General features: G+C 36.2%; 1 protein-coding gene across 1 annotated transcript; it reads left to right on the forward strand.

Annotated features, from left to right (window-relative positions):
- Positions 1–6,418: 6,418 nt before the first annotated feature.
- LOC103418905 (lysM domain-containing GPI-anchored protein 1-like) lies at positions 6,419–10,307 on the forward strand. Its single transcript, XM_008357012.4, has 5 exons — positions 6,419–7,795; positions 8,851–8,968; positions 9,060–9,221; positions 9,325–9,356; positions 9,809–10,307. The coding sequence occupies exons 1-5, from the start codon at positions 7,126–7,128 to the stop codon at positions 10,087–10,089; spliced, it is 1,263 nt and encodes a 420-aa protein (XP_008355234.3). The 5' UTR covers positions 6,419–7,125; the 3' UTR covers positions 10,090–10,307.
- Positions 10,308–16,901: the final 6,594 nt, after the last annotated feature.

Genomic DNA, 16,901 nt, shown 5'->3' on the forward strand with positions numbered 1-16,901 from the left:
TCTATAGCTCAATATCCAATCCAACTAGAGTCACCACTGTGACCTGTACGGCACTACTCTGCACATAAATCGGAACTACCTGAAGTAGTCTGTACGACAAGAATTGGTGTAAGAATACGCTCTAGTGCTTCTCTCATCAACAGCTGTATAATAATCTAAAGTCACCTACAAGTCGGAACCACCTCTAATGGTCTGTACGACATGTCGGAACCACCTCTCGTGGTCTGTACGACATGCACCTACTTGGATCCAAGGTGAGCGTATGGTGCGGGATGAATAATATAAGCACTAACACCAAGGGTGCAGGTTATGAGCTCTCAACACAATTTATATCATTAATAATTCACATGAACATATAAAACTCACCTGATACTCACTTGTGCATCCACAACACCATTTCATATATATGCATCAAATACTAATTCATATATTATGTATGCATGGCATTTTAAAACATACTTTCATTTAAATTCAATTTATGGGAAAAATCAATAGTATATAGGTATAAACTGAAAATAATTGCCCACTCACCTGGAGTTCGCCCTACAACTCCTTAGCACAACACATCAAGACGTCATGACGATCATCGCCTAGAACAATCATCAAATCAAACCTCAAAAATCATATCGATAGAATATATAACTTATATAAAACACATCACTACGTAGTTCAATCCGGAAGATCTGCAACTTAGATTTCCAATCCATAACTTCCAGAGGTCCACAATATATCTCTAGAACAACATCCTAAAATTTCCTTACCATCCAATGGTTGGATCTCCGTCAATTGTCAAAACCAAGTGACGGTTAACATTCTATTTTATGAACTTACAACTCCAATTCCGGAAGATCCGTAAATCAGATTCCCAATCCATAAGTTTCTATAATCCTCAAATATTACGTATTACAACGTATCAAAATTTGATGACGATCCAACGGTCGGATCGTCAATTCACATTTTCACCTAACCACGAATCGTAAGGAACTTAGGTTCAATTACTCCATATACGTCAATCAATTATCAAAACTGAACCTAGAACATTAAACACATGCTAAGAATGACATTGGCGGGCCACTGGCCACGCGCCGCCGCACAGGCCGCCGTGGGTGGCAGTCGGCCCCCCCGGCTCGCCGGAAAATCCAACTATTTCCAAAAATTACCAAAATGTACAGAAATGAAGATCTCAATGAGTAGAGTAAACTTTATACCTGTGGCCAAGGCCAATTTGGCCTGGAAAGGCTCCAATTCCATCAAACTCGTGAAGAACCCTAGAAATGGGTGAGTTCTAATTCGTTCTCAAATCAACTCCGCCGTCCCAACCAATGCTTGAGCTTTGTTCTAGGCCTCAACAGGATGCTATGGGTGGTAACAATTGGAAGGAATTGCTTCGGGATTGGATGATTCAAAGCCAAAGTCGCCGCACCCCCTTCTTGCGATTTTCTCCATTTTCAAAGCCAAATCTCTCCAATTTTGAGATGGAATGGATAGAGGAAGGCTCCTAGAGTGTTTCCCATGAGGTTTCTTGAAGCAATTCGTCGAAAAAACGGGTGAAAATCATCGAAAATAGGCATGGGTGCCGACCGAGTCAAGAACGGGCCAAGGGGATCTGGCCGATCCCCCGCACTACTCTCTCCCTCTTTTCCTCCTTTCCTTTGTTCCGATTGGCTAGGCTTCTCTCTCTCTTCTCTCCATTCGCCCAGCTCTCTCTCCTTTCTCTCCCGAAGCTCCTGCTCTCTTCATCTGGTTGGGCAGCTGTACCCAATCTCTTCTTCTTTTTTTTCTTCACCAGTCACGCGCGCACACACACACACAAAGCCTTCCTTCATCTTTTTATTTTTATTTTCTTTCCCTTACATCCAAGCCATCCATTTCAGATTTCCTTTAATATGGGCCATCCAAATGGCACACCAAAATTTTTATAATAAAATTCATAAAATGCCCAAACTTTAAACTTTAAAATCTTTTTCGTTATAACTCCAAATCACGAACCGTCTGCGCCCACGCTTCCGTAGCGACGAGTACTACGAGGATATGTCAAGAAAATAAATCTTAATGATTAATCTCGAATAATGTGCGTGCCTCAAAGGGCATTTTTGTAAAATCCTTTATTAAAACTTTAAAAACTCTTAAAATCAGGGACGGGCTGTCACAACTCATGACTTGTGAAATAAATTAATATATTAATTAATTTCAATGCCACCTTTAGTTATAACCTTAGATGTCACATACCTATAATAGTATTTACGACATTACATGAATGATGATAAGATTTAATTAATTGTTAGGGGTGCTTATAAATTCCAATAGGAGCATTTGGCGTCAAAACTCAGAAGGGTGCGGTTAGGGTGCTTATAAATACCTCTTTTTTTTTTCTCATGTTTATATATAAAGCCATGGGCCCAATGAATAGTGTTTTATGGTGTCACAAGCTTCACACAAAAATAATTAGACAAAAATGTCTCTCAAATAAAAAACTTCAAAAGCAATCCAAAATAATACATCAAATGTGACAAGGATATTTTTATCATTTTATTGGTGTTTTTTTAATAATTAATTTTTTTGTACAGTTTATTTTTTATTTTTAAATAATTAGTACTTCACAATAGGTTATCAATAATGTGATTCAATCAGTTGTTCATTAAATATTATTTTCTCTATTTTTAAACACATTCAAAATGACACATCCCGACCGAGATTGAGACATGCTGACCGTCACGTGAGGGTGACGTAGTCATGTGCATAGTGCGGAAGCAATAAGGATAATAAATATACGAATAAATAAAAACGAAAGCTACTAAAGTGCACTAATAAACAAGAAGTGTTAGGAGTGAGTTACAAGAGTAAATACTCATAATCAAAGCATAGAAAATCTAGGTGCAGTCCAGTAGGACAAGTACTCATTATACAGTACCAGAATATGTCCTACAATATTTTATTATGTCAGAATCGCCAAAATCCTTGTACGCCACCAACAGCAAGTCTACCTAAAACTTGGAGGGGCGCAAAACAGAAAATGTGAGTGGGCAAAAACAAATGTTTTTCAAAACCATTTCATCATTAAAATGCTCTAACCCCTCGCCATAAAATTCGATACTATGAGCGCGTAGGCAAAAACCGTTTGTAAAACAAAGTAATACCGAATGAAATAGAAACGAACGAAAGTAGGGAAAATAGTCACTTTGCCATGATTTTGGGAAGGTTCCAAATTTTGTTATGGATGGAAATAGGCTACCGGAAAGAAGGAATAAAATAAAAAATAAAATAAAAAAAAGAGGAAGGGGGATGCCCAATCGGGAAGAGAGAGAGAAGAGAAAGGGACCAATGGAAATGAGAGAAAGGAGGGAAAGGAGAGAAAAAAAGGGAGGGGGAACCGAGTACTAACCAACCTGTGCGACAGTCTTGACCCGAAGCTATATCCGGCGGTTTTCCATTGTTTTTCGGGTGATTTTCATCGATTCACCACCTGGAAATTTTACACTGGCCTTCCCTCTTCAATTTTTACCCATGATTGATGGGTTTTTGGTCCTAATTTCGTGAAGAACCCACAAAGTGGAGTCGAGGGTCTCGTGGTGGCGATCCACCAAACTTGAATAAAACTTTCACCACCACCACCATCAATGGACTCCCCTCAACCTCAGGAAAAAAGCCTAGGCATTGGTTGGGGCGGCGAAGCATCGGAGGTGACGAATCGAAGCCACCCATTTCTAGTGTTTTTGGCAAGTTTGAGTGAAATTGAGGCTTTTCTCGGCTAAATTGGACCTCGACTCAGGTATGAAAAGTATTCCTCTCCTTGATTTGTACATTCCTGCAAAATTTGGTAATTTTTGGAAATAGTTAAATTTTCCGACGAGTCAGGGCAGCCGACTGCCACTTGCGGCGGCGCATGGCTAGTGGGCCGTCGATGCTATTTTACGCTAAATTGATATCTTGATCTCAGATTTTGATGCCCGTCGTATGTGATTTGATTATTGTGAATCTAGTTTTATTAAGATGCATTACTTGATTTTTATTTGACTTGATGATCTGACCGTTGAATCGTCACCAAACTCTAATGCACTATAGAACGTAATATTTGAGGATATTAGGAATTGACGGATTGGGAATCCAATGTATGGATCTTTCCGAATTGAAATTCTAAGTTTGTAAAATAAAATGTTTACCGCCACCTAATCCTAGTAATTGGCGGAGAATCTGACCGTTGGATCGCAAGGAGAATTTAATATGTCATTCTATAAGCATAATGCGGACCTTAGAAAGTTACTGATCCGAAATCCGATGGGCGGATCTTTTGGATCGAATTACGTAGGGTTGTGGACCCTACCTTTGATCGAGAGTTGACTTTTAGTCAACATGGCTCGTAATGTTTTGAAGATTAAATTTAGTACTGCGGGATCTTATGTGAAGTCTTGTGGGCCTATATTGGTTAGAGAGTGACTTGAACTTATGTGATATGGTTTTTATCTTGATTTCTTATATTTATATCTTTTGTGAATATGAAATGGATAAAGAATGAGTGGTGAACTATGAAGAGCTTGATCCCACTCAAGGGTATGTAGGCAGTCTAACAGAGGTTAGATGCAACCCTAAATAATAGAGAATTAATCTTTTGTTAAGAAGTTGTTTTAATAGAAGAAATTTGAGGATTAAATTTATAATTTAATCGTATGTTTTGATAATGAAAATATGGATATAGTTTTGTGAGGAATTAAGGAATTGAAGTGAAGAATCGTGATTAATGGTAGTAAATTAAATAAGAGTTTAAATTTGGCCTATCACAGACATTATATTCCTGAAACAACAGTTTCGGAGTCAAGACGTTACAAATATCTTATGACTATGTTCTTTGGTATTCTTTAATGAAATACTACGAATTTGATAGATAGGTTGACATATTTGACAGTGGCTTAAAACTTGAATAAAAATCACTATCTTTGCGTTTACTTATGACTTGTACTTTTGATTTTCTTTTGCTTAATGGGTTTTCAATAGAAAAAGAAAGGAAACAATCAACATGGAGATTTTGTTTTTGCCTTGCCATCGAAGCAAAGAGTTTCTTGGAGGGGGCTCCAGAATATAATGATTGGAAGTTGCTGTTATAAGGCTTTGTGAGATGTACTTTGGCGTGACAATATTTTTATAGTTGATGCGTTGGTTTTGTTTGGAAATTTGAAAAAACAAGTTTGAGATAGTGTATAACTCTCACTGAATTGCTCTTCTTAGATAATATGCACGAGTTTATTGATGTTACCATTTTTATTGTCAAATGATTATAACATATGCATATATGAGATGAAATTTAATTTATGCATTGGAATGATGAGAAGCATAACTCATGTACAACTGTAAGTTTCATGGGATAATCTTTTAGCGAATCGGAATATGAACACATTAAACAACACTTGAACTAAAATGGTTAAAATCGAAGATCATATATGCTTATACGACAATAATGGAGTAAGGACAAAAGATAAATATTCGGTACATTTCAGGATGGGCTTGGGCCTAGCCTGGCCCCTATGTGGCTCCGCCCTTGCCCAAACCCAATCCACATTTCTTTGTATGGCGCTGAAAAACAAAGTACATTAGTATTTCTAGGTAGTCATTTCTACATTCCTCTATCATGCCTCTTGTAAGCTCACGTGCCGCATTTCTAGTCCGTTCTATCAAAGTTTTTATGATTAATTTCTTCGTCACCATGCCTAAATCTCGTGGACTTCGGAAGTTCTTCACTCAAACATACCCTTGCGGAAATTTAAAATGTGTGTTTATTTCATAGAAGTAAGTTGTATATAATGTATAAGGTATAGTATGCCGACTTGCATGCACTAAATAATTTCACCCCAATCGAGAAAGTGTGTATCTTGTTTCTAAAAGTTCATGATTTGAAGTTTGGATTACGAAATTGAATCAAACAAAAGATGGAATGAAAATAATTTTGTGACCCAGTTACATGTATCTAAGTTATTGAGCAATTACAACTTCATATGATATTTTTAAAATATTTCAATTTCATACATTTAAGAGATCCCTTATTTATCATGTGACACAAATGTGACAGCCAACATAAATGGGGAATCCTTATTTACCACATGATCACTTAACGGTTAACTTAACAAAATTTTTACGGATGTATGAAATTGAAATAAAATGATAAGTAAATGCATGAAATTGAAATATTTTAAAATTTTATAAGAAGTTTCAATCGATCTCGAACCTGATGAGGTAAAATATAATTTTAATAATTCGTGGTTTTGCAGTGCCGCGAGTGCGTGGAATTCACTATTGTAAACGCAAGTCGCAACACGGAGACGGACATCTATCCACTGAAGTGAAAACGTCAGAGACACTCTCCAATGCACGCGTAGGATACACACACAGATATATATATATATATATAGTATTCAAGTTCAACCCCAGCAAGAAAACCAGATATTCTAACCGGCATGTCTGAAAAGCAGAAATCAAAACCCCTACAATACATGACTGTGGGGTACACTTGGATGCCCATAAGTCTCAAAAGCAAACTGTGAAATTACGAAAACACCACAGTCCAAAAACCACGTAAATCTTCAAACCAACTTTACCCCTTAGGAGAAACGACGTCGGATCACCGGGAAACATATGCGAAAAATGGTAGATTTGATGAGGACAAATTAGTCAGAACAGACATCAATCCGTCCCCAAGCTCAACAATCCGACTGGTGTCTGCATACAAAAACAAAAGCAATCTTCTGCTCTCTCTCCCCCTCTCTCTCTCTCCAGCTTTCAAAACTACTTTCCCTTTCTTCCCCCCTCTCTCTCCTTTCTCTCTCTAAAGCTTCACAGGAATCAAACTCCAAAACCCTAAAAGCCAGAAGCCCGAATCCAGAAACCAATCTGAAAATCCTGAAAATATGAGCTCCAAACCCAGCATTTTGCTCTCCTGCTTCCGCCATTGAAAAAACCCATCCTTCTGTTTCTTCTGCTGGGTAGGCATAGAACCAGATGGGTAAGCAGAAAAAGCAAAAAAACCCAGAAAATTCTCCGAATTTCAAACCCAAAAAACCCAGCTTTTTTGCTTCGTTCTTAAACCACAGTTAAACCCTCTTTCTATTTTTGCTCTAATCTGAGAAACAGTTCCCAAAAATGGCGATTCAAAAACCCTTTTCCAAAACCCAAATCTTCCTTTTTCTCATAGTTCTAGTCAATGTGGCTGTTTTCGTCACCTCCAAGTCGACAATCGAGCCCTGCTCGAACGCCGACTTGTGCAACGCCTTGCTCGGGTACACTGTCTACACCGAGCTAAAGGTCTCGGAGGTCGCCTCCCTCTTCCAGATCGACCCAATTGCTCTCCTCACCGCCAATGCCATCGACATTTCGTACCCAGACGTCGAAAACCACATCCTCCCCTCCCAGCTCTTCCTCAAAGTCCCAATCACCTGCTCCTGCGTCGACGGGATTCGAAAATCGGTGTCTACCCACTACAAGACCCGGCCTTCCGACACTCTGGCCTCCATTGCCGATTCGGTGTACTCCGGCTTGGTCTCGGCGGACCAGATTAGGGAGGCCAATTCGATTTCGGACCCTTCGGTGCTCGACGTGGGGCAGACCCTTGTGGTGCCTCTGCCCTGCACTTGCTTCAATGGGACTGATAATCTACTGCCTGCTATCTACTTGTCCTACGTGGTGAGCCCGGAGGACACGCTGGCAGGGATCGCAGCGCGGTACTCGACTACACTGACCGATTTGATGAATGTGAATGCCATGGGGAGTACTGCTATTAAGGCTGCTGATATACTTGCAATCCCGTTGCCAGGTAATCTGTAGTTTTACTTATTTAATCAAGTGTTTCGCAATTGGAAGCTAATTAATTACAATGTACTTCTATGTTGAAATTTGGTATGTTAATAGTTTGTGAGTGATTGTGTTGCTTGCTGGTTTCTAATTGCGCCATTTTGTTTTTGGTTTCAGTTGCTGTACTTGTTATTGTTATAAGATACTTCATCGTAGAGAATCGGAGTTCTTAAAGTTTGTGCATTTTGATGGGTTTTAATTAGTTCAACGTTCGGACTAATGACCATGTCATTTATGTTTGAGATTAGTTTACCGCCATAGCTGTACGGTTTCTGGGAATCCTTGAGGCCTTTATTATGGTTGGCTGTCTCACAGATTTGGATGAAGTTTTCATCTTTAAAATATATCATATACTTTTGTGTAAATAGACTTTTGTAGAATGATTAATAATCAAGACAACCATCTCATAGTTTTTGTGTTTAAAATTTATCAAATGGTTGGTTTGGTTCTCTCGCAAATCCAACTTGAGACAAAAGCCGCTAAAATATATTGGTGCACTAGAAATATACTTCAGTATAATGAACAAGAAATCATTAGGTAATTGTGTAACAATTTCAGTTAAACAATTGACGACAAAGTTCTCAAAAATATTTTACCATATAAATTCCAAGACAGAAAATCTTCAACCTTTCCTTGAGAATACTCTGCTTCTTCATGTATGACTTCTTTATGTAAGTAGTATGCTCAGGAAGCAAACCAACCTTAAACATCACATTATCCTGACAAAAGAAAGAGAAAATGAATTTGGAAAAGAGTTTCTTTATAGATATTGCTTAAAGAAATCGTGAAATATGCACCTCTGCTTCCTTTTGAGTGCTGGTAGTGCATCACATATGGAAATTGTTTTCCGTCTTTGAAATATGTCACATATATTTTACTTATTGGCGAATGGTAACTAATATTTTGTACTTGTTTCCTATATATTTTGTTTATTTCTATTGTATTTTATATCTGAAGTAATGATCTTTATGAGATAGCCTGTTGGTAATGTTTTAATTTTGTTTCTCTTGAGTGCAGCCTGTGCATCAAACTTTCCTAAATATGCTCAAGATTACGGCTTGATGGTGCCCAATGGTAGCTATGCCATTACAGCAAGTCACTGTTTACAATGCAGTTGTGGGCCTGGGAGTCTCAAGTAATTGAGTGTACTTCTATATATATCTACATGTTCTCCAACTTCTTCTGCGGATTGAGTATTAATCACATAATCGTGTTATTTTCTACAGTTTGTACTGCCAGCCTGCTTCATTAGCAGTTTCTTGTTCGAGCATGCAATGTAAGAACAGTAACCTCATAGTCGGGAATGTTACAGTTCAGCAGAGTGGTGGTGGTTGCAATGTCACTTCTTGTAACTATGGTGGTTTTGTGAATGGCAGCATCATCACAACGTATGGTTATCCTTTATGCTTTAACTTTTTCACTCTTATTATAGCTGTTTCAAAATGTAGGAATTCTGCTTTAATGTCAATCTGATTTCATCCTCCTCTGCAGATTGTCTTCATCTCTTCAGCCCCGTTGCCCAGGTAAACGTATAGATGCTATTATGTATTGTGCTGCTTGGCTAATTAAAAGGAACAAAACTATAGAAATTGGTTGCACTTGTAGGTTTCTGGATATCACATAAAATATGAATGTCTATGTGAAATTGGTTGTGTTATTTTCTTAAACTGAAGGAAGTTTTGCCCGTTTTCTTTGTTAAAAATTGGTTCATGTTTTAATACTTTTCTTTATAGTACTGTAAAATTCTAATTTCAAATTATGGAGTCGATTATTATCAAACAGTTACTAGTGTTATAAAGCATATAAGCAGATTGTATATTACTCTCTATTGAAAATAAGATCTTATTGGAAAATAGAAGATCAATCGCTTTTTGCATTGTGATTTCTTAACTGAAAAGAAAAAGACTTCATGGAGCCAGAAACCAGACTCTGATTAATTTGTTACTCAAGAACTGTATTTCAAAACGCGATGCAGGTCCACAGAAATTTCCACCACTTAAAGCCCCGCCTACCTCGGTAATCCATGACACAATGTTTGCACCTGCACCTGCACCTGCACCCCGGTCAGATGGTTCTATTGGAGGGATACCCAAGTCGCCTTCAGTGTACCCCGGAGTGCATCCAGCAGGATTATCCCCTATGGGTGGCCCTGCTGGGAGTGCTTCTGATGCCTGCTCGTTGATCAATCCATTGGCCAATCTCCCAACCGCCGTTCTGCTACTTTTGTATGTCAAGTTGATGATGGTCATCTTATAATGATTTCGGTACCCTGTTCTTCGTTGTTGCTTCTGCATTGGACCAGTCGGATTCTTGTATTTAACCTTCTACGTATTTGTAGTGTTTGAACTGGTTTGGTGGATGTGGAACCGTCATTGGGGTGTTTGAATAATGATGGGTTTTGTTTTTCGTAACTGTCAGATTATGCACTGTGAAGTTGTGGCCGTTGCCATCTCTGTAATCTTTTCTCGTTACCACTTTCTTGAGTCTCAGAGAGTGTGTGGGTAGAGCCTTCCTCGTTAGTTCCTAGCATTTTGTTATCTATATTCTCTAATTCTCTCCCTTACGCACTCAACGCTAAACACATCACTTTGGAAGCATATTATATCTCACCATACATTTAAACAAGAACTAAGCCAACTCAACTGGTTTTTTTTCTCATCAAGTTTTCACTTCTTGACTGCGTACTTAGTATTGGTTTGGTACTGACGTGCTTTTATAAAAAGTGAGTATAAAAAAAAACTAAGCTTAAAAAAGTGTTTGGTAAACACTTAAAAACAGCTTATTTTCATAGTTTTAGGTGAAAAAAAGCTAAAAACGTGAAGTAGTAAAAATGAGCTTATTCTCACAGCACATCAGAAATAGTTTTTTTTTTCTTTTTCAAAGCATATCAATACCAAATCACCCCTTAGGCCATCTCAAATGGAGAGGGCTAAAAGTCCAAAAGTAAAAAAATAACTTGATTTGCTTAAAAACTCATCTCTAACTAATGACTGTGTTATAATTTTATGGAGTTTAGACGAGAAGTTATCGATAATAGCCAAAATTTAACACCTAATTTCATAAATGTCAATTTTTCTAAAATCTTTCAAAAATAACATAAAACCCACTTAAATAGACTTAAATACCCTCAAAATTAAAACCAAATAAAATAAGGATGTAGTTGGTAATGTAATGAAAAAAAATCTGAATTGTGGCCTCTTCTAACTACATAGTTTTTCAATGAGGAAAAATAGTCAATGGCAGACAGATTGGGATATGAGGTTAGCAATCCTTCTTATATACGCATTTGATAAGGAAGATAACTTTTGGCAGCTGTACGGTGTTTTTCTACGTACCCAATGCAGATGATTGCCCTAGTCTGCTTCTAGCTAGTAAGGTAGATTAATTTACAGAACATAAATATTCATTGTTTCAAAACTTTCTCGTAAAAATTTTGGATAATTTATTTATGCTTATCTTTACTTCTGCTCCATATATGTTATAGGTGGAGCTTTCAAAACTGCAGGATCCCAATCTTGCTTTAACTATGAGAGAACAGCAAAATCGAGCCTTAATTTTGGGAAAAAATTGGGTATTAATCAGCCTGTATATCTTGTTATCATTATGCAGAAAAAAATTGATTACCATATGTTTTAACTCATTTGTGCACTGAGTATGGCACAAACAAACTAGAATCGGTGCGCTTGTTCAAGATGCAAATATACTAATGGAGCAAATGGAGAAACAACAATTCATTCCAGGCATTAGGAATGTCAGGAATACACTATGACTGCAATCTTGCATCCCAACTTTCTTGAATTTCTTCTATATATGGATGTGGATTTTGAGGGTATTTAGGTCTATTCACGTGAGTTTTATGTTATATTTGAAAGTTTTTATAAAAATTGACATTTATGAAATTTGGTGTTGAATTTTGGCTATTAATGATAATTACTCAGTTTAGACCATCTCCAAGGGAGATGTCAAATTTTAAACTTAAAATTTAAATTTGACAGCTTATGTGGCAAATTGACATATTTTAATGTTTCTCTCTTCACCAGATATGTCAAATTAAACTATTATTTTATTACATTATTTTTTTTCTTAATTACTGTTTTATATTTTAAATTTTACTTATATAAATGATTCATAATAAAATTCATATTAATTATTAACAAAATACTAATACAAATAATCCAACAAAATACAACCCCTTAATTGAAAATAGAAATAAAAATCCACAACATTTGCAGCAACTGCAGCAAATCCATAAGCAAGCATCCTCATAGCAGCAGTGACCTTTTGTAGAGGTGATAAACCAAGATGACCTGATCGATCCCCTTTTTGAGCAAAGTATGAGTTATTGGCTTCTACCACATTTACAATTGGAAGGAAAAGAGGTTCATGCATCCGAAATCTCTTTCGAAATCGAGTTGGAGAGTACACTAGATGTTCAACAAAATAATCATTATAGTCTTTGGTGGTCATCGAGTCGTCTTCTATTGATATATGCATGACCTTTTTTGGAACCATGATGTTTTCTCATTCCTATTTCCATGTTCTCTTGTTCATTTTGTAGAGCAACCAATTCCAGCCTTTCCAATTCTTCATTGGCCTCAGAATTAACAATACTCCAAAAATGCTACTCCGCTAAATCAAAAGATGAGTCTGAAATTTTTTGAGGCATGTCCACAAAATAACATAGGATGCTTGTTGAAGAAATCATTGTATTTCACAAAAGCAGCAGCGTTGCTTAAATTGAACAAACTTCTTGATTAAAAAAGAAGAAAGAGGTAGTGTTTTAAACGAACTCTACATGTTCAACAATAAAATAATAAAAGATATTTAATAATAAATGATATTAAAATATTAATAAAAGACATTTAATAATTAGTAAAAAAAAATTGAAGCTGCTGTCAAATTTGACAACAAGCCCCCTTATTGCCATTCCACGTCATGCCACACATGATTTGGCATTTCGGTTGGAAACAATTAGTGACTGCCTTTTCTTACTGTTATAGCTAATGTGGACAATTTGACATCTCATTTGGAGATGCTCTTACTAGGCCTTTATTTGGGCAAGGGGGCATCAGGCTGACTAAATGTAGTCCATCTCTTAGCCCTTTTTTTGGGACTCAGCTCCTCAGTTGCAATAATTGATTCAAATTTAACAGTTAGATTTGAAAACATTCAAATGTAGTTTAATTAAATTAACCAATAAATTTAAAGTGTAAACTTAAAGCTAATAAATTATTGAGGGGCTGCTTAGCCCGTTCGGTTGAATATGGTATATGAGTATGGTCTAACACTGTTTATTTAAATTTTTTTTTGTATGACTATAATTCTAGACAAGATTATATTTAGCATTTTCGGTTGGAAATGACCTTGCTTTTTATGTGAAGCTCCCAATGGTTACTCATCGGGTCGGTCGTTTTGGCATGTATACTAATTACACATGTTATTGTCACTTAAGGTCTAGTGATATTCCTCTTCACTTGTAAGTGAGAGGTCTTAAGTTTGAATTTCGTAAATGACGAGTTTGATTCTAATTTATTCCCTCATCCCTTAGCGTACTGTTATATATAAAAAAACCAAAGTTTTATCACTCAAAATCATTTTGACAATATGGCAAATTTGTTCAATTTCTATTCACAATTCCGTCGAATATGAGCACCGGTTCATTTTCTGTCAAGTAAGAGCTCAAGGGCCCTCCGTCGAGGGCATTATCAACTCACAAAGGGGACTCTCAAAAGCTTCGGCGCGAGGTGTTCTGGTGGTGGAAGAATGTTGGCACGTTGCACTAAAGTTGTTGCAGAATCTGGAGAATTTTGTGATCAAATTGAGATGATAAATTGATCAAAAAAGGTCAGAAATGGGATTTACTCTTGATTGCTGGATGAGTTGTTACGAATGGCACTTGATTGTGTGTTTAAATGATACGTGTTAGAATCTTCCTAATGAGCAATCGTTTATTTATTTATGTATCTTGAAATTATATTACGTGTCATTTAGTATTACGGTTTAATTCCTCTTCACTTGTACCTAATAGGTCTTAGGTTCGACTCTCGGCAGTTGAAGTTGAACCACATTATTATGACAAACTCATTATAAGACTTAGCCCACTCCATCACTCCCTTAGGATAAATTTGTTCAATTTTTTTTTTAATATTATGTAAACTGTTGAATAATTGGGTTCTTTTACTTGAATACAAACATTAAAAAAACCCCTAAATCAATAGTTTGATGAGTAGTTTAGTGATGAAAGATGACACTCTACATCACTCTGTAGTGTTGGAATCAAATTCATGACTTCTTCAACCACCGACAAATAGGCAGCCCACCTGTTTGTGACACCACCACATCCCCGTCTCCAGGCTTGAGCTTTGCTCCACTTACTTGTTTTCCAGCCCGTATGGGCTTGGTTCAATCTCGGACTACCAAAATTTCAGCGCCTAATTTTTTAGGCATTATTCATTGGTTTCAAGGTTGCGTTAGTCGAGCGGCGAACTGGGATCTAACGTCTAAGAGGCTAGGCGGGGTCTAGGCAGACATTTAGGAGGATTAGGTTGATTTAAGTAAATTTATTGTATTTCGTGTAAATACATGTCTGCTTGTACTTAAAATATATATAATTTTATTATAAATTGCAAAATAGAGTGACATATATCTTATAAAGTATTAGAACATAATGAAAATATGGGGAACATGCATATAATGTGTGCTCATTTAAGTATGCAACAAGTCTCTTACAATTTATTAAAAAAAAAAAACAAAATGCAAAATAAAAGTTATTTATTTTCTGTCTAAGTGAGTCGCAACTTAGACGCGCGTCTTAGCATGTCGAGGTGCTCTTTCTTAATTTTTAAACGCCTAGGCATTATTCAGAACGGTAGCCAACCGCTTAGCTAGGCCGCTAGACGGGGATTTTTAGAACAATGATTCGCTTATTACCTTTTGCCTGTTCTCCGAGTTGGCCTGAAGATGAAAACCATGGGACTCATATGCACCAAAATGAGACTAGCAAATTTTCAGCTGTTACTATAAATGAGGGTTTAAAATGTTGCAAATTGTCTCAAAAGTTCATTAATCTGATGATTGTGTGGGTCATTTTGCAGGTACGGTTGGTTAGCAAATAAGAAGCTCCGAGCTGGAGTATACAAAGTTAGCAAAAGTTCATACCGAAAGCAGAGTCCGTTCTCCTCTACCCTATGGTCCAAAGTTGCTGGAGTATACACTAGTACAGAAAAGGTCATAAACAACAGTTTTTAACTGTCGTCTGGTATGAAATAAAAAAAATGTCTTATACGTGGGTGCCATCTTATAGCACCGGAGACAGCGTTCTGATCCCAATTACTCAACTTCGATGATAAAATTATAAGTCATATGCACTATGTGACTGAGATTAATTAGCATGAAACCCTAAAATATGTGCTATTAGTGAATGTGAAAGTAGTCTTACTATGTTGTATACTGAGCTTGAGCTGGATCTTCATTGCATGAATCTCATTTAAGCATCTCTTTTCTTTTTATTCATTAGCGTGTCACATGAAAAGTTATGTGATACAACGAAAGTCCTATTTAACATCAATCTCTATATATAAAGCCAACACTAAAGTGAATAGTGTTTTTTGGTGTCACAAGTTTCACAAAAAAAAATTAGACAAAAATGCCCCTCAAACGAAAAACTTCAAAAGAGACCCAAAATAATGCATCAAATGTGGCAGGGGTATTTTCGTCATTTTAACAGTGGTTTTTTAATAATTAAATTTTTTGTACAATTATTTTTTTATTTTTATAATTAGGACCTCACAATAGGCTAGCAATAATATGATTCAATCAATTGTTCATTAAATATTATTTCTCTATTTTTAATCATGTTCAAAACATATTAAAAGGTGTGCAATGCCGGTTATAAAAAAGGTCTTTTGCACACGAATAATAATATGATTAAATTAGTTGTCAAATGATTGTTTTTTTTAAACAAACAATATTATCTACATTATGGGGGATGAGATGGGCTTTGCGAATTGTTTATTAAATATTATTTTCTCTATTCTTAATGTAAATTCAATAGAGACTAATTTTATTATGTGGATTCAGTTGCTTTAATTGGTTTATGAGGGGTTTCTTCTAGCTTGATCTAAGATTATTCATTTACTTCAAATATTTGACTTTCATTTTGTCAATTTACGCATATAAATACATTTAAAACATGTAAGTCGCACATAGCATGCCATGATTCAAAAAATGCCTTCTACACACGCGTGGGGCGCGTGCATGAAGGCTAGTTCTAAATCATTAATTCAACGAAAGTCTTGTTTGGCCTTTTGAGTTTTGTTGGAGCATCACATGAAAAGTTCTTCCCAAAGGCTAGGGCAAATCCATTTTAATTTGGCTTTTTAGCTAAAATAGTATTTGACATTGAGAATTTAAAATCAATATAATTGGTCCCTTAGTTTGTCCACCATCAATTATTTTGGTCATTCGGTGAGCAATCTCCATTATATAGGAATAAAATGATAAAACTACCCTCAATTTTGGTCAAAATCTTTTAGCCCATTGTTTATTAAATTAAGGGTTTTTTTTTTGGTCATTTTGGTCTTTATTTAAAAGAGATTTTTTATGGAAAGATTGATGATGGACAAAAATTTCAAATCTCAGGAACCAAATGGTAGAGTTATATTAATCTCAGGAATCACTTCAATCAATTCCAATGATATTAGAAATCAATTGGAACAAATCTTCTCTCTAGAAATCAATTGAGTGGAACAATACCTGAAAGTATTGGGCAACCGTCTAAGGCTTAGTTTGGTATTGCTGTGCTTTAAAAAAAAGCGGCTGTGAAAAAAAGCGGCTGTGCTGTGAGAAAAAGCGGCTGTGAAATAAAGCAGCAGAGTGTTTGGTAAACTTTTTTGTAAAAGTGCTTTTGAAAAAAAAGCAGTATGATAGTGTTTGGTAAACTTTTATGTAAAACAGCTGTGGCTGTGTGAAATGACCAAAAGGGTATAATACTAGATGTGCTATTAATTTAATTTTCTTAACAAATAAAGATAAATTATTAAATATACTTTATTTTTAAAAGAAAAATA

The sequence above is a fragment of the Malus domestica genome, chromosome 15 (genome assembly GCF_042453785.1).
Source record: "Malus domestica chromosome 15, GDT2T_hap1".
In the NCBI taxonomy this organism is placed as follows: domain Eukaryota; kingdom Viridiplantae; phylum Streptophyta; class Magnoliopsida; order Rosales; family Rosaceae; genus Malus; species Malus domestica.

Excerpts from the sequence above, each read along its gene's own strand:
- LOC103418905 (XM_008357012.4), top strand. The coding sequence starts at position 7,126 with ATGGCGATTCAAAAACCCTTTTCCAAAACCCAAATCTTCCTTTTTCTC. Across the intron at positions 7,796-8,850 it reads ACTTGCAATCCCGTTGCCAG|CCTGTGCATCAAACTTTCCT; the intron begins GTAATCTGTAGT and ends TCTTGAGTGCAG. Across the intron at positions 8,969-9,059 it reads TGTGGGCCTGGGAGTCTCAA|TTTGTACTGCCAGCCTGCTT; the intron begins GTAATTGAGTGT and ends TATTTTCTACAG.